This window comes from Coptis chinensis, chromosome 1, assembly GCF_015680905.1.
Source record: "Coptis chinensis isolate HL-2020 chromosome 1, ASM1568090v1, whole genome shotgun sequence".
Taxonomy (NCBI): Eukaryota; Viridiplantae; Streptophyta; class Magnoliopsida; order Ranunculales; family Ranunculaceae; genus Coptis; species Coptis chinensis.
In genome coordinates this window covers 30,051,224-30,073,553 of record NC_141456.1, presented here as the reverse complement: position 1 = coordinate 30,073,553, position 22,330 = coordinate 30,051,224, and the positions used below count along the sequence as shown (strand labels likewise).

The 22,330-nt window shown below is 35.6% G+C and overlaps 1 protein-coding gene across 1 annotated transcript in view; it reads left to right on the top strand.

Annotated features, from left to right (window-relative positions):
- The window catches only part of ATM (Serine/Threonine-kinase ATM-like protein), a 73,427-nt gene that overhangs the window by 5,509 nt on the left and 45,588 nt on the right, over nucleotides 1-22,330 (top strand). The window contains exons 11-27 of the mRNA XM_086570884.1: nucleotides 1,239-1,327; nucleotides 3,042-3,093; nucleotides 4,147-4,231; nucleotides 5,757-5,831; nucleotides 6,846-6,887; nucleotides 7,007-7,077; nucleotides 10,508-10,556; nucleotides 10,954-11,025; nucleotides 13,437-13,592; nucleotides 13,710-13,796; nucleotides 13,884-14,071; nucleotides 14,719-15,271; nucleotides 15,394-15,462; nucleotides 15,598-15,762; nucleotides 16,878-17,003; nucleotides 17,283-17,410; nucleotides 19,079-19,238. Of these exons, the coding sequence (XP_086427010.1) occupies nucleotides 1,239-1,327; nucleotides 3,042-3,093; nucleotides 4,147-4,231; nucleotides 5,757-5,831; nucleotides 6,846-6,887; nucleotides 7,007-7,077; nucleotides 10,508-10,556; nucleotides 10,954-11,025; nucleotides 13,437-13,592; nucleotides 13,710-13,796; nucleotides 13,884-14,071; nucleotides 14,719-15,271; nucleotides 15,394-15,462; nucleotides 15,598-15,762; nucleotides 16,878-17,003; nucleotides 17,283-17,410; nucleotides 19,079-19,238 (2,167 nt within the window). The remainder of the gene's footprint in view (nucleotides 1-1,238; nucleotides 1,328-3,041; nucleotides 3,094-4,146; nucleotides 4,232-5,756; nucleotides 5,832-6,845; nucleotides 6,888-7,006; nucleotides 7,078-10,507; nucleotides 10,557-10,953; nucleotides 11,026-13,436; nucleotides 13,593-13,709; nucleotides 13,797-13,883; nucleotides 14,072-14,718; nucleotides 15,272-15,393; nucleotides 15,463-15,597; nucleotides 15,763-16,877; nucleotides 17,004-17,282; nucleotides 17,411-19,078; nucleotides 19,239-22,330) is intronic.

The following is a 22,330-nucleotide window of genomic DNA, read 5'->3' as shown; positions in this document are numbered from 1 at the left end:
CTTTATTTAAGGAGAGTGAGTCCCTATGTAATGGGCATCTAAGAATAATAATATTTTCGCTTTATAGAATTCTACGCGGTATCGAAGTTTTAGAGTTCAGACCTAGGGTTTTACGTTTTTTGGTCACCAGTGGATGGATCCTGGCGACTGGTTGTTGGCTGGATTCCGGCTACAGAAATTTTCTTTTTTCAGGTCAGTTTGTTAGGTTTTTTTTTTTTTTATTATTATCTCATCTCATTGGTGGTAATGTTTTGGGTGACTGGAGAGTGGTCGGAGTTTCAGTAAAAAAAATGACTATTTTTTACTGGTGATATTAATGGTTTTTTTGTTCTAGATTTTGGTGGGACTGTTTGTGGCCTCTTCTTTCAGTATGAGTTTGTTTTGGTTCTATTTCTAGTATCTAGTAGGCGTTTGATTTTGTGGCTGGATGAAGTTTAAATTGTCATCTTTTATGCCTTCTTGGTGTTCGAAAGAAGCTCTTTAGATCTTTTGGCGTTTGAACATGTGCTACTTGGTGAACATGTGCCTTGTGTTTGTGGTCACTAGTTCGAAGGGAGCTCTCACTAGTTCTTTTGGTGTTTGAATGTGTGCTGGAATCTGTTTAATGTGCTGTAGTGTTTCACTCGATCTCAAGCACGTCAAAGCTGATAGGGTATATTCAATGTTTGTCATTCTATGTTATGTTTGGGTGATCTTGTTTGCTGACCTTGAACGCACATATGGTGTTAAGAGGAAACACAACATAGAAGGGGAACGACAAATGGTTTTCGCAGCCTTGCCTTGGTAGATTACAACGTGATGCTTTTTGATAATGGTTCAGTGTTGCTATTCGACCCGTTTCTACTTGATATTTGGATTATTGAATGAGGGGTAATTGATTTTTGGCTCGGTTGTTATTGATGCACATGTCCGACTTCTGGGTTTATGCTAAATTTGGTTAATGTGTACCTAGTTTAGCTTTGTCTTGTGGTCCAGGTCGTGGACTTCTTTTGCAAAGTTGATGTGGTATGGGTAATCAACATCATTTCAATTTACAGCATGCGAGTTTTAGTGTATTGGAGGTGTATATGTAGCCTTGGTATTCAAAAGAAATTTGTTGGAATCTTTGTGTGCTATTGGATTGTGTGTGTCAGTTTGTTGATTATTGATACTCCCCCATCTTTGGCATCTAATTTATTTTTTTGGTGTACGTCATTGAGTTGAAGTGATTGTGTACTCATGATTTATTTGTTCTTCAGTGAGTTGGTGCTACCACCATGTCTTATATCTTTTGATCAAGCCTCATCTCCACAATGTTCTCTATGCACCATTTGTGCTTCATCAAATTGAGGACCATTTTTCCACCAAAGTAATGCTATCGCCCTTGTTGTATTTTCCCTAGTACATGATACTAGTGGCCTATTGTTTGCCCGAGGCTATGTGTGTGTTGTTGGGTGCTAGAGTTCGTGGTTCGTTGTGGTTGTTATTTGATGCTTGAAGTTGGCTTGGTTTGGTTGCATCTCCTCAAGTTGTTCATGATTTGCTTGGATACATCACCTTTGATGCTATGATTGGTTTTGGATCCAACTCAGCCTTTGTTCTTAGTGGTCAAGCTCTTCTATTGTTTGTTGCACCCCATTCTTCAGCTACCTCTAGTTGAGGAACATTTGTTGGTGGCGCTTCCGAGGCCTATGTGCCCGGAGCCTTTGGTTTTTGGAGCTTCCGAGTGGAGCCATTATTGTTATTTTTACCATGTGCTCGTTCATGGGTGTGCTTGCGGTAGGGGTGTGGAGATGGAGACATTATCTATCTATTGTCTTTGTATTTGTGTAAGGGGGAGTCTTAACAAAGTACTTTGTTGGGGTTGGCATTGTAATTGCAAGCTTGAAATATATAGTCTGTATATTTTTGGCTTGAGGGGGAGTGTTGAGATATATATAAGTTATAGTATGTGGTTTAGTCCATTCAGTTCAGTTGATCTTTTTGAAGGTTATCTACTAAATAGGATCGAATCTTTTGGAAATTAAGAACTACTATGTGTACGATCTTAATCTAATATTATTTGCACCACTTGATAATTCTTTTTTACGCTATTTTTTTTGTCCCCTTCTCTCCCATTTCTCTTATCTGTTTGCTTCTTGTCTCAAAACAAGGAGTGATATAAAATGAAGAAGATGAGTATCATAAGATCAGAATAGGAGAAGATTGAGTTGAAGTAGCTACAAGAAGAATGTGATGTGCCTTGAAAGAAGAAACCAATTACAAATGAGATAATAACTTATGAAACAAGATGAATAATAGAGATAGGTGAAAAATAATGTTTTGGGAGGATATATGGCTTGGAGAACGAAGCCTCAAAAGTGTGTATAAGCCCATCTAGAACGTGTTGAGGAAGAGGAGTATGAGTCCATCTACAACAATTTCCCAAAGATGATGCACTATCAAGGAATCCTCTACTTTGGAGGATGAGATGCTATCCTGGGATCTGGATTACTACCTTCTCTTTAAAGATTGGGATATCCGAGTGTGGGCAGTTTTGACGCACATATTAGATACAGGTAAAAATGATACAATGCTGGTTTTACTTTGAGATATTGGAGGACAAAAGGGTGAGGGAGTTGAATATTGGAGTGGAAGTTTGGAGGAGGGAGGTTCTTCAAATGTATGTTTGTTTTTGTTTTAATGGACGTCAAATAGAGCTCTTACAACCGAAAACCTTAAAAAGATGGGGAGTTCCATCAGCAATAGGCTGTGTTGCATGGGTACGCCCCTTTTGGCGAAGAATCGTGAATTGATCAGAGTCGGCTGGTGTCAGATTAGGATGCAACTCATATTTGTCCATAATTCAGATAAATACTATATCAGGAAAGAAAATTACAAACTTCAGTTTGCATACTTCATTTTGTTTTGCATTTGGTCAGATCTGAGCTTTTAGTTACTTTTTAATCCACTTTAAATTTTTTCTTTATTGATGCTTGAAGACTGATTTGCAGATTATCTATCTTTTCTTCATTTTATTGTTAAATGTTCTTTTCAATTGGTTTGCTATGCAGGATTGTAAGCGTTTGAAGGAAATGCAATGCGTACTTATGATGGCTTACTATGGGTCTTGCGGTATGTTTCTTCCTCTTCCCCTCCCCCCACCCAGAGATTATGGGTGAAACATTTTTGTGATTTTTTAAAATGAAACTAGTGAATTAGAGATTTTGTTAAGGAAACATGTACTCAAATGGGAAGAGGGTACAGTATGGTTCCCTTTTATCTTTTTTTTTTAAACAGATAATAGGGTTAGGCATACCCTTGGACCTGTATTAAAATCTGATGAAAACCTTTCCTCCGACATTAGTAGCTACAAGCTCATCTAGTGTAGCATCAAGAGGTGGGTAGTTACATACATATTGATCATTACTGGAAGAAGACAGACTAGCTAAGTAATCCGCACTCCTATTTACCCTATATACATGACAAAATTTAACATCAAGTAAGAGAGCAACTAGCTTAGTTATAGCTCCTACAATGTTCATACATTACCAAGGCGCTGTCTCTTTCCCTTTTATCTGTATTGCATGTCTCTTACATATTTCCTTATATGTATGTGTATTGTTGATAAAAAGAAATACATGTATGAATGTATATTGATGAATAAAGCCTCTTCACTGAAACAAAAGTACCCCTAAAAAAAAAAACAATTATTAGGCTTACCCCAAGATAGTTTGGGAGACAATACAGAAACAAGGTGGTTATTGGGTTATGCCTTTAACTGAAGTTAGTTATGGGCGTGCTATTGTTTGTGTGAAAAGGATCACCCTTGATTCATAGTAATTAAATCTTTTTTTTTCTAGTTACAATTATTTGTTTTGTTTTGTAAACTTGCTTTTACATCCTCAGGATGAGTGGGCTAAGGCTAATTAACCTATTTGGGATATCTTAGTTCAATGCTGATGCCTAAGGATCCCCTTGCTTGGATGTACTTCTATTTGTTTTCTCCATTGACCTAATTTTTCTTCACTTATAAATAAGTGTTTTTATGTGTTAGTAATTTTTAGGATCTGCCTTATTCTGCATATTATATATTTATTAGTTTTATCCGTTCAAATGCAATTTCTCTTCTTCTCTCTGCGTCATTCTTTTATTTGAAATTTATAGCTTTTGCAATGGATTTTGAAGGAGCCTAGATGAGTTATCTACCATACAACTGCTTCCAGGTCTAGGAGTGGAGGCATCACAGTGCTTATCTGTCGGTATGAATGAGGTATTCTTCTATTGGAATAGAGTTCCCCCCCTGATTATGGCATATATATATATGATAATAAAAGTGGTAGATATGAAAGATCAAAGATGATTGGTTCACATCAGAAACTTGTACATGTCATTCTGTCATTTTAATTGTTTTTATTCTTTTTATAAGGAAAAAAAGCTAACTAAATTAAAGAACAGATCCCCATCATCTTCTATTCTTCTTTGACCACCGATCAGGTCTAGATCCGGTTGTGCTATCTCTCTGGCGAGGATCTAATGATGTTGACCGTTTTTTTCGCTGGCGAAGGTTTCATATCACAACTGTTCTTCTACTCCACCAGTTTGAGGCCTTTTTCAATTGCTTGGATTATCTGGCAAAATGGGGAAAAAAGTAAAGAGTACAAGATTAGGCCAAGCATTGGTAATACACATGACCAGATGATAATTCAATAAAAAAATGATGGTCATGTCTACAAAACAAATTCGAGAACAGATCTTGAATCAATTACCAAATACCGATAATATGGAAGCAATGGATTGCACACTAATTTGAATCTGATTGTGATTGGGTTGGTGGAAAATTCAAATTAACAATACAAATGAGCTCCAACTTTCAGCTCTTATTCTTGATATTGTTATAAAGCGATTTACTTGTCCAACTTCGGAGGATCTCATGTTTGCGAAGTGCAACAATGTACATTTTCAATCAAACTATTGCATCCTTCTCAGAATTCTGATACGGAATTAAAGCTTTTGGTACCCAGTTCTAATTACTTCTGAACTAATTTGAAGTTGTAATGGATCTTAAAGAGATTCTAGTTAAAAATTTCATTACAGACTGATGGTAAATGCTGGAGCACAGCATGGAGAGATCTATTAACTTCTATTAGGCCTTATATGTCTTGGTCCAAGGTAATAGAAGTGATGCATATTATCGTAGATTGTAATGGGGCTGCTATAGTACAGCAAAAGCTTGTAATCAGTGTGTGTGTGACACTATATAGTATTCCTCCATTAGATAGTAAGCTACATGTAATAGTGGAGGATGATGCTCTAGGTACTTTTTTTTGCTCGGTTATGCTCTAGGAACTTTGTACAATACGTTTTGAGATCAATATAGGTTAGGGTCCAAGAAAGAGAGGAAACAAACCGATATGAAGAGACCAGAGAGAGACCACCAAAGTAAAGAATGGAGATGGAGCTCCGAGTCACTTCCCTTGAACAACTTTCCTTTTGCTCGTGGAGAAGAATTCCTTATTTCCTTTTCTTTTCCAATTCAAAACTGATGTAGCTTAGGTCGCTTACGTGGACCACCACTTGTTGCTGTCCTGTGGACAGATTTTGCTTGTATGTCCAAAAATTTGGACTCTTTTTGTTATTGCCGCTTTGATCGATAACTCTCCATTTTGGCAATGTTGTTGCTTTCAATTTGGATATTGGAAAATGGATCCTACTTCTTTCTTCATGAAGTTCTTGCTCTTTCTTGTGATAGTGTAATATGTACTAATCTAATATTTTTTTTTGAAAACTATTTACAGCTTGGTAGTGGTTGGCTAACTGTGTGGAGCTCTTTAGTTCACGCACTACCCATTTTCAGTAACGTGACAGCAGTTGTAAGTTTTCTTACATCAGTATTTTAGCCGATTCTTTTCTTTTTTTCTTTGATCAGTAAAGTTATAATTCTTTCCTAATAAAATTGTTACAAACAAGATTGCTAGCGCTAGCAAGATACTAACCATAGCTAACTACAAGTCCACATGATTCCCAAATACAAAAGCTTACAAAACTAGAATGTCCCAATCACAAATAAAATCAAGTAATCTCAACTCCCTAAAGATGGTGACGTTAACTCGACCAACCATACAATAGTTCTTTAATATCCACCAAACTCTTGTACATTTATTTTTCCTTGTTTTCAAAACAATCTTCGATTACATTCCAACCACATCCCCCACACTATTGCCTTAGCGCTGATTCCTTTCTAACGACTGATTCAATCACAAATTGATATACTCTTTTCTTTTGGCACTAGGTTATAGACCTTATTGGTGTTTTACTTTGCTTGGAACTTGAGATAGTTTGAGTAGTGTGGACATAGTGGACAATATCAATTTATGTGCTGTTAATATAGATGGAAAAGTATGCTTTCCGAATCTGGGAATGATAAGATATGAAGTTTTGCTTACGAAACAACAGTCGATGCATGTCACACACCCATTCTGGGATCAAGCAATTGATGTTTCTACAAATGATGATAGAGCAGAATTAGCTCAGATTAAAAGGGACCGCAAAACAAATATATAAACTTGAGCTGTTGTCTGGAATCATTATGTAATATTTTAATACTGTTATGAAGTATATACGCTTCTTAGTTCATTTTGTTGTCTGCATTTTGATTTTTGATACTCAACTATTTTCCACTATCCCTGAGTTCTAAAATATCTTTTTATGTACATCATTGGTTGTGTTTTGCTACACCCTGTTTCTTATATGACATTCCTGCAAATGACATCCACTTGCATTTTGTTATCCATGAACATTTCTCTTGTGTCTTTGTATGGTCTTGAAGTTCCCTTAGTTTTGCGTTTTTTTTTGTAAATTTTGTTGTGGTATTTGGTGAGTAACAGGCAGATGCTGCATTGTTGCTTCTTGCAAATATCATTTCAAAGGTAAGTATTTATCGGTCTATATTATTTATCTTGCCCTCTTTGATTTACTTTTGGAGTGGCCCTAGACTGAAAAAATTGAAATGCTCATTGCTCCAGTATCACAATTTTTATCTTTTCAGGAGTTGGTCAATCTTCCAATTGTACCTCAGGATATATGGGAGCTCCGATTATTCATGCACATGCCATCAGTGTAAGGGGAGCCTCCTCTTGTTTGATCCAATCCCTTTATTTACCCTTCTAGTTGGTGGTTCTTTATCTTATGATTCTAGGCGTGTAGCTATTTTGATTTCTTGAATTGTATCTTTGAAGTTTCGCGTGATCATTTCTTTTAAGTTTTCTCAAATTAGCTTCTCCTCGGCCCTTACCCCCATTTTAATGTAAATATTGGTATTCTTGACCATAGGTGGTTCCTTCTTTATGATTTAATGTTATTATTATAATTATTATCATTGTGGCTGTTGTTGTGAGTCAAACACATTGACTGTGAATGATTTGTTGGTATTTCATTAATGTTAAAAGTTGTGTGCATCACACATGATTTACAAAAACTATTCTACCTGAACCTATTGGGATAAAGGGACGTGTGTCAATATCTTCTCTATCAAGATGGTTGAAATCTAATGGTTGATCTTTTCAACCAAAAGTGTAATCAAATGACACAACTCTACATATAAACCCTCCAAATCTTATAATATGGATGATTTGAAAACGTAGGATAGTTTATGAGCATGAACATTTTCCCCGTTTTAATTTTAATTCATATAGTAAATCCTGGATCATGGTAAAATCTTGTTTTTACTATTTTTTAGCAAACTCTGGCTTTAGTAATATTCTTTTGTCAAAATGAGGTTGTATTGGGACTTGGTTTTAGTTGTTTCCAATTTGGTTTTCTATATTGATTAGTAATCTTTATTTTGCATAGGACTTGGTGTTAGTAGCTAATTATTCTGAGTAGTTTGTTTCCTATTTGGTTGTAGGAACCATGTTTTCTTATAAATAGGGCCCTTGTGTCACAGAGTGACTAAAGTCTGTTTAGTCAACTTTAGTCAGATATGTGGTCAATGGTCCCTTTTTGGTTATAGTAGAAATCTTACTTAGACATATATAGGGAGGATTGAGTTCCCATTCTTCTCATGGTCACTACTATGCAAGGAACTTCTCTGCTGGGATACCAAGGCTAGCTCATGACGACATTGAAGGGTGCGTCATGGATTCCCGACTACTCTAGGACGGGTCTAGGGATGTAGTTTAGTTGGGACTTGGGTCCATTGGGAAGTGAGGTTTCCAAATACTACATCCTAGCTAGGGGTGTAAACGGATAGGTTCGGATACGAATATGCCTGTATCCAAATCTGAATCTGATGGATATCAAAAATAGTATCTGAATCGGATTTTCGATTCCGAAGATTCGGATATCTGATAATATCCAATCTGAAAATTAATATTAATTTAAATTTATTTGCTTTGTTTAATTTATTTTATCATTATAAAAAAATATTTATACATAATTTGTCATTTTAATATTAATTTTTTGTTATTATGATTTTATATAATATTTTATATTACAAAGATTGAATAAATTAGCAATTTACAATAAATATTAGCTTTTTGGATCGGATTGGACATTATTAGGGGCGGACAGTTTTGTGCTAACCCGACACAAATCCGACATGAAATTAGCGGGTTTGGGTTGGGAAAAAAGGTTTTTGGGTCATAGGGTTGACCTGCCAAACCCGTCAAATAAGTTGGGTTAGGGACACATATGTTAACCCGAGTAACCCGTGACCTGTATAACCTGTTTTAAGATAAGTTTCCTTATTTTTTAATATCTCATCATCCCAACTACCTAAAATAAACAACTAAAAGGAGAAAGATTAGCTGTCATATTGATTCATTTGATAAAGATGTGTTTCGTTATTCAATTTTTATTGATATGTAATTGAATTATAGATGGTTTTTGAGAATTAATACATATTTTTGATAAATACAATCGTGAAATACTAAATATTTTGCATACATGTTATTTTTGAAATCGATCCGAAATTGACCTGCTAGCTTAGCGGGTCATCCGTTATATAGGTGGGTTGGGTTTGGGTGACAAACTCGATACAATTAGTAATTGGGTCGGGTTTAGGTTTGCTCTCCTAACATGTTATCTGAATATGACACGACACGAACCCGACCCATTGCCACCCCTAGATATTATCGGATGCGGATATGGCAGTATCCGAACTATTTCGGACGCAAAAAATTATCCCCGAATCTGATATCCGTAATTTTCGGATGCGAATTCAAATCGGATTCAAATATTTGGATATCCACTGGCCCCCCTAGTCCTAGCGCATTGTGTTACTCCGTGTTGGTCGGTCGTGTGTCACCATTACATCCCTCATCCCGATGGAGTATTGGTTATCCAGTCTCAAGACATGAGACAGGTGTGCTTAGTCTCCTCTCGGGCTTACCCAAGGATTCGACTATAGGTTAATGGGTAACCTACAATCTTGACTATCCGTGAGAATACTCGAGCACCAATGCTCATCAGGCTTGTATTGGTTGAGCTGGACGATCATGTATGCCGCACGAACCCTCTCAGCACATGCTTTAGGGCGTGTCCGTGACACCTTGGCTAGACAAACGACTTGGGATTATTGTTTTGAGAATTAAAGTGATTATTAGGTTGATTGGTGAGGGTTTTCACTTTTTTCATCCTTTATAATTTATTGGTTTTCCCTTTATTTAATTGGTGTTCGTTTTACTTCTTGCTCCCCTGGTGAGTTTGTAGTTCACCCGTTTCCTATTTTGGCAAAATCATGTCCCTTACTGTTGCAATCTAATTTCGATGTCCACCTACTGTTGCAATCAGCCAAAGGCACATAAGTTATGGAAAAAAGCAAAACAAAAAATAGCGAAATGATTTGAATGGGTTCTCTATTATGCGCTATTTGGTGTTTAAATGGTTAGGGATTTTATTCTTGTGGGGATAGTTGGGACTTTTACTCCCCAAATGGCTAAATCCCTTAAATCAATTCATTCCCCGGTGAAGGTGGGACTCAAATCTAAGACCTTGAGACGGTGAGACCAACCTTCCAAGTTTTGACCAACAGTCCACGTGTCTGACTCGTGGTCAAGGGGCCAAGCCCTAATATTGCATTAAAGAAGAGGCAAACCCCAACATCACATCATTTACAGGGATCGAAGGCTAAAAACTGATTATTGTTATTATTGCTATTGTTACCGTTACCGGTTAGAGGATTCTGTTCTCTGCTGAGTTTGACTCAAATTATTGTCACTCACTACAAATCTTAGGCGAGTCGCATGAGCAACGCCCATGCCGAATTTTAGAATACTTGGTTCAGATCATTCCAGAAGCTTTAGTAATTGTAAATAATGGTACTTTGAGGACGTATGCTGGTCTAATTGCTCTGGTTGCTTTTAGTGTGTGTGTTTTTTTTGTTTAGTTATTTATTTATTTTATTTTTTATTGATCGGTAAAGTCAGGATTTATATTAATAAATAAAAAACACAGACACATAATTTCTTTGGTAATATTAAGCTAGTATCCAGTGTTATTGTTTGTCATTTTTTTGGTATCGAAATTTGAATTTGTCACCGTTCTCCAGGTCTGCTTTGTACTTTCTCTCGTGCTATTTTACAAGGAAAGGTTCTCAGGTATGTGGGTTGAGTTTAGGAAGATGAAATTATTACAAGTCTGGAATATTTATGTGGTACAAAAGCATTCATCGGTATATAGATGTGTGGAGTTTCTGCAGGAAGCCTGGACCACTACCAATCTATACTAGATCGTAACATTTTTGGTCACTATGGAATGTCTTTGACCTACCAGAATTATTTTTCGTAAGCTTAGGTTAGCATGGTTTATTGCCATTCACCATTTTAGCGCTGCCAGTTTACTTTATTTAATTACATCTTTGACTCTTTGAGGATCTTTTGCGGGTTTTTGTTGCTTTTGTTGTCTTTAAATGTTCCATGTGAGGACGTGAGGTACATCTTCAAAAGAAAGACAATCATTTGTACTAACTTTCTTTGTTTTATACAATCTGTCTAGGGTGATCTTCGAGAAATTTTATATCTCAGGAGGAATCTTTTAAGAGCGGCTCTGGGATTACTTAATGGAAAGGTTCTGTGCTTTAATACTTACCTACACGTTTCTTAATCAATTAAATATTCGCAGAGTTGATTAGAATAGTATTGCTCCGGATTTTGATATTGAAGTTGAAATGGAAAGTTTAATCAAAGTTTTCTCATTTCAATTGCTTTGCTTCTTTTGTGTTGTTTATCATTCATATCTGTTGAAAATAATGAAAAATCAAGACTACGGTCATCTGTGTTGAGTCACAGTCAACTGACAGAAGTAGGACTAATGTCTAATTTTCAACAATAGTAGGACTAAAGCCTAATTACCCTTATGTTAGTAGGATCAAGACCTAAAAATTCCCTTCTTGAAATTTAGAAGCATCCAACTGAAAACCAGTTTTAAGTTTTAACGAGTGGAGAGGCCAACACTTTTACTATCCTGCAAGGCTTTAAACATCCATGTTGGATACTAAACATTTCAACACACCCCCTCACTTGTGGCATTACTGAAGCCTAACACGTGGACAACATACTTGGGTGATGTGTACAAAACAGCCTTTTGGGCCAAATAAAATTGCAGAAAATTAGTCTAGAGGAGTTAGTTATAAATATTTAGTAGTCCTAAGACTCCTCTTAAATTTGTTTAGAATTTAATATCCCAATTTGACCAGAATATGGAACTAACCACCTGTTATCCAACTTTACCAGGAATAGACGAAAATATCCTAACTTGGAAACAAACATAACCGACTATCTACCGAGTAACATAGTGGGATACAAAACAAAAAATTAAATTTCACACAAAAAATTCACTTATAACTACCTATCTTCACATTTAAAAATGCATATAATGAAAAGAGGGCATCTAGGGTGCATCATAGTGTATGAGTGCGCAGGATTGAGAGCCTTTGGACAATACTTCTTTGCTGCAATACACCAGTACTTGTGCCTATATGAGTGGCCCAGATGCTATACGCTGAGTACACCCCGCGCACACTAGCTTTTCGGTAATGAAAAAACTAAAAATATTATGCCTCCAATATTTTGTGGAGGCATTTGACACTAGTCGTTAAGTCTAAACTCCAAACCACTAGACACTAAACCCAAAATCTTTATAAACTAGACCCTAAGCCTAAACCCTAAACCTTAAGACACTAAACCCTAACCCCTATAAACTAGACCCTAAGCCTAAAGCCTAAATCTTAAGACACTAAATCCTAATCCCTATATTCTAAATTTATAAACATTAAACTCTAAATCAACCCGTTTCATTTAATAGTAGTTAATCAAACCCACAAAATAAATAATCAAATGCATTTTGTATCTGCATTTTAAAATCGTGGTGTGTATGCATTTTTTTAAAATGTATAAGTTTATAACGTGGTGCATCTGCATTTTAAAATATATAAGTTTATAACGTGGTGCATTTGCATTTTAAAATATATAAGTTTATAACATGGTGCATTTGCATTTTAAAATGTATAAGTTTATAACGTCCACATTCGGATGAAAACAGGTAGTGTCAAATTTAACTTTTGGAGCAATACACGGTACTTTTTGCTAAATTATATTCAAACCCAAAATCTACTCTTTTTGTTATAGTAGTTATCTTATCTAAAAGTAGTTATCTTATTCAATATTTATTCTGGTAGTTATCTTATCTACAAGTAGTTATCTTGGAAGGGTGAAAAAGAGAATAATTTATATTAAAAAATAACAGGTGGCACCTGGTCTCGAGTCAAAAGCTTAGATTCTAAAGATTTTCTATAAAAAAACACTTATGGCGAATAAAAACAATGTAGGGGTATTAAAACCCAACAAAATTATGGATAGGGCTTTAGAGTTGTTTTTTTTTAAAATGAGACTCTCTAGCCCAATTTCTTGAATAAAATTGCCTGTCTCTGATACCATCTTAAACTTTAGGAGCTTCCAACTCAAAACCAATTCGTAAATGGAGAGGCTCAAGAACTTTGTATACTATACTGCAAGGTTTTAAAGTACCCATGTGGGACTATTCTAAACATCTCGACAAATATTATGGATTTATTACTTTATAAGCATACTTTTTTTCTTTACTCAATTTCTCCGCTGTGTTTATTTACCTGCTGACTCAGTCCAACAGATCCTTTTGTCACGTCTGGCAGTTTACATCCTTGTTAAATTGTGACATATTGTCAGTCTATGTTCTATAGATATTCGTTTCATCTCGTAAAAGTGTACACACAACATCACATCCTCTTTGTGAAATTTTGGTTGTATTACATCTGCAATTGTACTGACACAATGGCTTCAGTTCATGTTTTCTAAAATATGTGGCAACTTATAATCCGGGAAGAATTTTGTAGTACTGAATTGTTTGACCTTTTGCACACTAAATAATAGAAAATAAACTGTTATTTATTTATCCAGATTCAGGGAATTTCAACATTGTAATGAGATTCATTTCTTTTGCAGGAATCTTTTTTGCTGAACGATAGTGTGATAATCCTGTTGCCAGCAGCTATTTTTTCTCTCTCTGTTGGTTGTGCTCCATTCCCATACTTTATAAAGAATTTGTCTATTGCCAACTCCTGTTTTGATTTTTCTGAAGTTGTAGAGGACGGGATTATGGTACGCTGAGAGGCTAAATATTACTATGTGCCACCTTGATTTATTTATTTTTACACTGCCACTTGTGTTACTTTTTATACTTTTCATGTGGGCTATAACTCGTAAATGTGCTTGTAGGCTAAGGTAAATCAACGATTTCGTTATAAACTTTTGGAATGCTCTGTTGAACTACTAGCTGAAATTGAGAAGGGGTCTGATGTCAAGGTGCTATTTTTTGTTTAATTACTGTTAAAGACATATATTAGATAATAAATTCTTATTTTGGTTTCATAGTTTTGCTTTATTTGGCAGGCAATGCAATCTGAATCTCAACACATTGTGCGTCTGCCATGTCGGATATCAGATCCCCTGCGAAGTGAAATGGAGACCTATATTCTTGCATTCTTAACGGATAATGTGATTGACAGGATGCTTCTGTCAGATATATTTTTCCTATGTACTCTCATATGTAACTGCATTTACAGTTCGATTATAGCAAGGTATCTTCTTCTTTTTATTCTTTCATTGAATTCACACACACACAGGTAGGTCTAGGTAAATGACCACAAATGTTGTCCCGGTACTTTATGAACAGCTCGTTCTTCAACATACAGAAAGTAGCTGTGGCACGTTTGTGAAGAGGTTCGAGCAATCCAACAAGCTTCACTTGCTCGACCTTGTTCTGCTGGCATACAAGTCGCGTCCTTGCATAGTTCGACATCACCACTTCACCAGCAAGTCGTTACATCAATCCCCAATCAAGTCAATAACACATTTAAGATAAAAAACTTCAATATTCAAGAATTTGAATCATGATCAAGACTTTAATCATAGTACCGGCGCCTCCTTCTTGTTTGTACTGATTCTTTAAATATTTTCTGAACTGAAACAATAGTAGTGTCCTTTGTGGGTTGCGTCATTGCTCACTAATACCTTTGTTCTTTGATTTTTTGATCTATAAAAGTTATATTTCATTCCCAAATTTCTTTTTACAATCACACGAAATCATCACATAGTTAGCAAGATGCTAATAATTAGATTCCATATAATCTGACGAACGAAAAATACAAAAGATACTAATACCTGAGGTCTAATTAGTGTTTTATGTGCTCTTGCTTGGTCCTTTACTCATCTTATTTTCTTGCAGTTCTAAAGAAGAAAATTCGACATTCCATTTAAAATTGTGCCAGCATGTAGTAATGTTGCTTCAGCGTGCTCTTTGTCTTGTTGAAGAATGCCAGAACGATCTCCAGAGCCGTGGTGGCTCAGGGTGTAATCTGTTTCTTGATGGAACAGGGTCTATTTTAGCTTCTGTTAGGGGATTTGTTTGCGGTCGTCTTCTCAGCCTTTGCAGGGATCAAACTTTTAATCATGATATGCTTGCAAGGGACATTATTGAAGCTATGGAGAGGTTTCTAAAAGCTCTTGCTAAGCTATTCAAAGGGTATTCTGGTGGAAGATGGAATGTCCACTCTGAGGTGCTCTCGGAGTCTGTTTCTTCTGAAATTGATGCAGACTTGGATTTGAACAAGGGTTCCAACGATATGGATGCAAAAGGAAAGTGCGCATCAGGGATTCCCTTATCGTCTGTTAAATGGAAGTTTGACGTTATCTCAGTGGTTGCGAGCTTTTTCGTTGTTTTACCTGTTACTACATGGGAAATAATGCTTGATTTAATGGAAAACGAAAATGACATAAAGGTAGTTTGAAGGCTTAATATGCATCGTTCAACTTCATGAAAACTAGTTTGTTTTCGGTAGGTAATTTTTGTGTTTTCGTACATTAAAAAACTAATACTATTTCATTTTATAATCTTTGTTAGGTTTGCGAGAACATTTTATGCTGTATCTGCGAACAATTCCAGTCCTCTCCTGCAGGTCTTTCAGATTTGGTACTTCTTGAGTGAAAGTTCGAATATTTTTCGTTCTGGCTTTTATGTTGACTCTGCGAATACAATAAATCACATAGCTGTTTATCTATCTGAATACTCTTCTCCTCTTATTCTTTCGCCCTCCCTCTCTTGCAGGTCTTTTTGATGAATGATATGATTGAAGTGAGGATGCCACTTAACCTCTGTTCCGTTGACATTTTGATTGCAATCCGTAGTTTGTTAAAAGCATTAATATCCATGAGAAACAGTGAAAGAGACAGCAATGCCAACTTATCTCCGGACACGATGTCATCTGGGCAGGTATCTTCTAGGTCATATTCAGTTTAAATAATGAAATGGAGACCACTATCGTACAGCTGAAACTTGAGTGACTGCTAATCGCTATCCTTGAGGCTAACTTTATGTGCTGTTTATATGTGCCAGATTATACAGGCGAGATTTTAGGTGGGGAAATATTGTTTTTATGTCAATCTTGAAAACACACAAATCTAAATGTTAATCTGGGTCCAACCTTTTTCCATGAGATGGACCTCATAATTATCAATTGATCCGTTTGATTTGCGATAAATTCTCAAACTCATATATTTCATATATATTTTAGTCTATGCGGAAGATCAACTAAGTCTTATTTTTGCTCGTATTCCCTAAAAATTAATCTCATCTTGGATAGCTGTTATCCATTCAAACTACTCTAATAGCGTATAAATGTGAATTTTATCCTTCATTGTTGTAATATAACTTTTCAGATCACTGAAGTGCTTAAGAAAATAGAGTTCGTTGCAAGGCTGCGTCTTTCCTGTGTTAGATCCACTTCCCTTTAGTATACGTAGTCAACTTATCTCTTTAACATCTACTGTATGATTCTGTCAGTGGTTGTTAATATTCTCCCAGAGCAATTGATCTTGATTAGTAGCGATAGCGCTAGCAGCAGTGGGGTGCTCTCACTTGTTTATTATTCTTTTTAATCTTTTTTTATAGATTTGGCATGTGTTGTTTGGTGTTAGATTACCTGTCCTCTGAAAAACAATATTACCTTTCATCTCGGGCTTTGGGAGTGATGTGGTATTAAGAGATACACACATGTCAAATCACTAGTCCCTGAACTGGGTTGTGAGGGTATAGTGAATGTTGTTTGGAAAGTTTGCCAGGATTTTGTTTTGCAGGGCATTGAGCAATTCACATTATGCTGGTAATGTAGTTCTAGGTTAATCAAGTTTTTAGAAATGAAATCTGGATAGCTTCATGTTCATAGATATTTTCAGATAACCTACTTAACCAAATTGGTTAGTTTACTTGTGGATTCATGACATGGAATCACTTTAGAAACTTACACTGTTATTGGTGTATTGATCTAATATGTACCTTTTGCATTATTTAAAATCTGTTTTAACTCCTGCTTGATTTTCATTTGTCAGAGCTTAGCTTCTCTTGGAGACTTGGTAAACAAAATTGCGGATGTTAATGCTCTTGATTGGAATGGACGTGTTGTGTTGATTGATTGCATATGCAACCTTGTCATACTTGATCCTCACATTGGCCAGGTATTTTTTTATGAATAGTGGCATGATTGTATTGACAATAATACTTCAGTATTGCTCCCACTTTTTTTGCAGTCTTACTTATTTTTTAAACCAGCCAGTATCGTTTTGTATATTTCTTTTATACTAGATGTGTTTATGTGACATTTCCTGGGGATTGGGGTGGGATATCAGGTGCAAAGATGATTTGATATGTATAGCTTGACTCTTTCTATTCTTAGTGTAACGAATCACTGACTTATTCCTTACGAACTAATTGGTTGCTTTCCTACATTGTAATAGGGAATGATTGAACAACTCCTTAGGATGCTCCAAGATACTGATTATCGTGTTAGGCTCTTCTTAGCTAAACGGATCGGAGTTCTTTTCCTGATATGGGATGGTCATGATGAGCTATTCGTGGATATCTGGTGAGCATTAAGTGCCAATATTTGGTTATGTTTGATTTGTTCTGCTTCTTTTGTGTTTTGAAGTATATCTACAAAGCTTGCAACTCTTAGGCAGTGTAACTCGTAAAAATTGATTTTTCTTGAGTGATTTAATATCAGATTTGAGTGTGCATTTCAGCATATGCTCCCACTTTTCCAGCAATTCGGCTTTTGTAGTTTGAATTTAAGAAAACAATTTAGCAGTGAGTTACACATGAGAGTGTAACTCATATAGGATTGTAACTTCTATTTTTGAAATGTAGTATATGGATCTGGTGTATATTCATATTGATAGGAATAAGCAACAAAATTCAAATATGGTTTATAGTCATATTGATAGGAATAAGCAACGTAGGTGCCTACTAGCAAAGTCGGTAAAACCTTTGGGTGATTATACCAGAGGTCTGGGGCTCGAACCCCGCCAGCATCAAAGAGTTGCTGATCTCATTTAAAACAAGCTTGCCAATCAAAAAAAAAAAAAAAGATAGGAATAAGCAACATGTAAGTCTATGTTTTGAAATTTGTCCGTGATCTTTTTTTCTAATGCATAGTTGGAAAGGCTTTTCGTGACAATTATTACAATATGCCTATGTTATGTTTGTTGATAAATGTATCAAAGAATCAGTGGTATTCTATAAAGTAGTCTGTCGATGTGCCTCACAGAACAAATCAGTAATTGATTTTTTTTTCTCCGTAAAGTTCACTTTGTGTTAATAGTGGGTTACAATGTCCTATAGTCCCAGTAGTAGAGCTACCCGATCTCACTCAAATAAAAAACTCCCTCGAATCCTGAAATTACAACTGCTCGTTCTTTCACTAGACCAACAGAAATACACATAGGTTAAGGTGCACACAACCAATCAAATAGAAACAACTCGAGTTCCTCTTGGTTAGTTAAGGGTGGGTCCTTGGGTCTATGGTCCTGGGTGATTATTTATGAGTGGTTTCCTTGGTGTTGATATAATTTGAACAATTATTAAAATATATTATCTTTTGCCGGTCAAAAAAATGAATTTGCTGTGTCCCTTCCAGATTGAAGTTTAATAGTGTCTGGTTATTATTAGCCTGTAGGCATGGGTAGGGTTGGGATCTTAGGCTTGGATAATTAGTTCTGGCTAATTGTTTGCCTGTTGATGTAATTTCCCTAATTATATCAATTTAATACTTATCATTGTTTTTTTTAAAAAGAAACAGAAAAGAAATTCCCTGATGCCTAGCACAATTGGTAAATTTTTTATAGTTTGGGGTCAAAATCCCTTCTGTTCCTTTCCTTCCACCAAAGTCCAAAACTAGGGACAAGAATCCAGTAAACAGTTGCCCTTAGCATCAAGTGAGTATATGAGAAGAGTTTCTTTACTTAGTAAAAAGGGAATATGTGTCAGCGGACTCCTCGTTGATCTAATTGAGATTTATAATTCCACATCAAGAGTCTAAAGCTATGCATGAAAATATATAAATCCTGGGGCCTCTCCACCCATGGACAATTGTTTTGAGTTGGTATCCCTAAAATATGGTATGAGAGCGGGTTTCTTTGGCCATGTATTCCACTCCACCCATTTAAAGGACGATGATGATGATGATTTCGTGTAAGCTAAAAATTGGTTATCTCTCTCTCTGCATATATATTACCTTTCTTCTCTGTTTTTCCAGTTCGAACTTTGGTGTCAAGATGGTGATGTCATCAAAAGGAAAACTTGTTACGGCTGCAGAGGTTCGGGACCTTAAGCTTCAGCCTTGTAGCCTCAGAATGGAGACTGTAACTGTTACTCTAGCACATCTTGCTTTTCACAGTGAGAAGATAGAAGTTGAGGTAAGCCTACCATGCTTGATGTTTGTTATTGTTTTGGTGACTTTAGATCTCTCCCTCTTTCTTTCTCTCTCTTTGGACATTTTATTTTATTTGTAATGCTAGTAATACTCCTATAATAGAAGTTGAGGTAAGTATATCATTTGAAATAAATATTATATTGATTTGTAAAATGTGCATGATATGCTTCTTGTTAGAGTTCTCAGGGACATCTCCCCAATTTTTTAGGAAGTGTGTATTATTTTCCCTGTTATTTTCTTGTACATATAGAATGATACAAGGTAAAAACTAACTGAAGTTGCATCCTTCTTTTTATAATCTTTGGGCTTTCTTCTTCATTAGCAATAATATATTATTACTCTTCTATTAAGCATATCAATCTCCCACCCTACATCCATGCTATAATAATAGAACCAAATTAAAATATGCTTACCACAACTTCTATCTTGTTAATGTGAAATGCAACATGTGCCGAGTAGAAATTTTAACCCTCTTATCCCAGCTTCATGCTATAATAGTACATAATGATTGTTAAGCATGATATGCCTAGTATTTTGTAGGGCATCTTGTAGTGAGACTTCTTGTATGGCCTTGAGTGTCCTTGATGGTTGGTTCTTTATAAATTATAATTCTTCTTTCTTTTGTATCTATGGTGTATTTGGCTTGTAGAATATCATAAACTACCTATTTGTCTAAGTTATATTGACACAGATACGTGTGTCCGTATCCGACACGGAGTCGGATACGAAACGTCTGACACAGCAAAATATCAAAAATTGAGTTATATCACATACAATGAGTCCGTGTGTGCCTGAGTGCCGGACATGGACACATGGATAGGTATCCGACACGGATTATTTTTTTAAATATGGCGTGCCCATGTAACATAGCTATTTGTACTCAGTAAAAAAATGTCTTTTGCTTGTGTGTGTGTATATATATATAGTCCTTCTCTAAAAAATAGCTACTTAAGTTAACTTAAAATAAGTAATTAAGTAAAACTTCACCTACAAATGAATTCAACCCTAATCTTTTGTGGATATAATATACTCAACATTAAGATCATCTCCACAAAATTTCAATTAATTTGGAACCTCTAACATTGGCAACAAATGATTGCAAAAACTCGACATTTCTGGACCATTAGATTTATTTTTAAAGATAACAACAATTTTTATCTATGTTAGAGGTTTTCAAATGCGTTGAAATTTTGTGGAGATGATCTTTATGGCGAGTGCTTCATAACTACAAAATATTAGGGTTAAATTCATTTTATAGGCGAAGTTTTATTTACGTACTTATTTTAAGTTAACTTAAGTAGAGACTTTTTAGAGAATGACTATATATATATATATATATATATAAGCAGGTTCCGTTTACCATACTTTTTATACCATAGTTTATACCATGCCCCACAGCTTTACCTACAACGCGAATTATAACCTAGCCTTTTGTGGATGTGTTCAACTAATCATGAATATCATCTCAATAAAATTTCAACTAATTTGATAATGTTTAACTTTGTCAAAAGATGATTGCAAAATCAAATAATCTGAGTCGTTAAAAGAAATTCAAAGTTGACAATGATTTTTAATTAGGTTAGAGATTTTCAAATGAGATGATTTTTTGTGTAGATGCTATCTATGATTAGTAGATCATATCCACAAATTATTAGACCTTAACTCATTTTGTAGGGGGTGTGATATAAACTACGGTATAAAAAGTATGGTAAACAGAATCTGCTTATATATAGAATGTTATCAAAAACAATAAATAAAATAAGATAAGAGGTATGGGAGAAAATAGATAAGAGCGGTCATAGGGTATGTGTACATGAGACATGGAGTGGACAAAGATGGCTTGTACATAGACCAGCTAAATGAGTGGACACTTTGGTCTGTATATCGGTCAACTGTACGCAACACCTCTTTTCAAGGAAAAAAAGCAAAGTTTTCTATGTCCCAAGATTTTGCAAAATATTAGAAGATTTGAACTATGAACAGAATGGAAAAGATTTCATGAGAATAGAAAGATATAAGAATATTTATATTTAGAGAGGGGGACAAAAACTAGAATAGAATGTGACATCGAGGAGTGGTTTAAATGATTGGGAGGTGGAATCCTATGGATCTTTCTTAGCTACCATTTATCAAGAGAAGCACAATCTTGAGGAGATAGATAGAATGAGATAGGTGAAAGAGAGCAAAGAGTTTTGTTTGTTGCGTTTAAGAGACTAAGACACAATTCATAATGCTTAGGACAAGAAACAATGTTGAACTTGAGTGTAGGGCCGTCAATGGGTATCGATAACCCGATAACCGACCTGAACTAAACCGATAAAAATGGTTTGGGTTTAGTAATTTGGTTTGCCTTTCACCGACCCGAAACCGAACTAATAAGATAAGATATTGGTTTGGTTTCGGGTTTGCCCTCTACCGAACCGATATGAATCCGAACCGATAAGATGACATTTTAGTAATATTTATGATTAATTTTGTATATGTTTATCAATTGTGTGGCTTAAATTAATCGATTTAATTTAGAATTTAATTGATTTTATAGTTTTCAGTTCAGGTTGGTTCGGTTTCAGTTTGCAATATATCTTATCGGTTTGGTTCGGTTTCGGATGAAATATAATATTATCGGTTCAGTTTGGTTTTGGGTTCCCAATTTTCTTATTGGTTCGGGTTCGGATTTTCCAGAATCCGGCCCAAACTGATCCATTGACAGCCCTACTTGAGTGACGTTCTTTTTCTTGGCTTGTCTTATTTGGGGAGAATTAAGGAACCTCACAAGTTAGTGGAGGGGATCAAAGAGGAGCAATACAATTGGGCTTACGCTTATGCTTGCTCAGGGGGTGGGGTGACCTATCCAGATTGTATTTCTAATTGGGATGCACTTGGAATATATGAAAAGTTTGTAACAGGGTTGCATGCTGTTTGGAAAAATCTTCCTAAACTAAAGAGCGGAGGTAGTAAAAGAGATTGCTGTGTTTGTGGGTGGTGAGATTGAACTCGGAGAGTTGCCTACGTTCCCGAGCTGTTTGGGATCAAATCTCAAGCAAGAAGATGAAGAGTTTCTCCTTGCATCGTAGT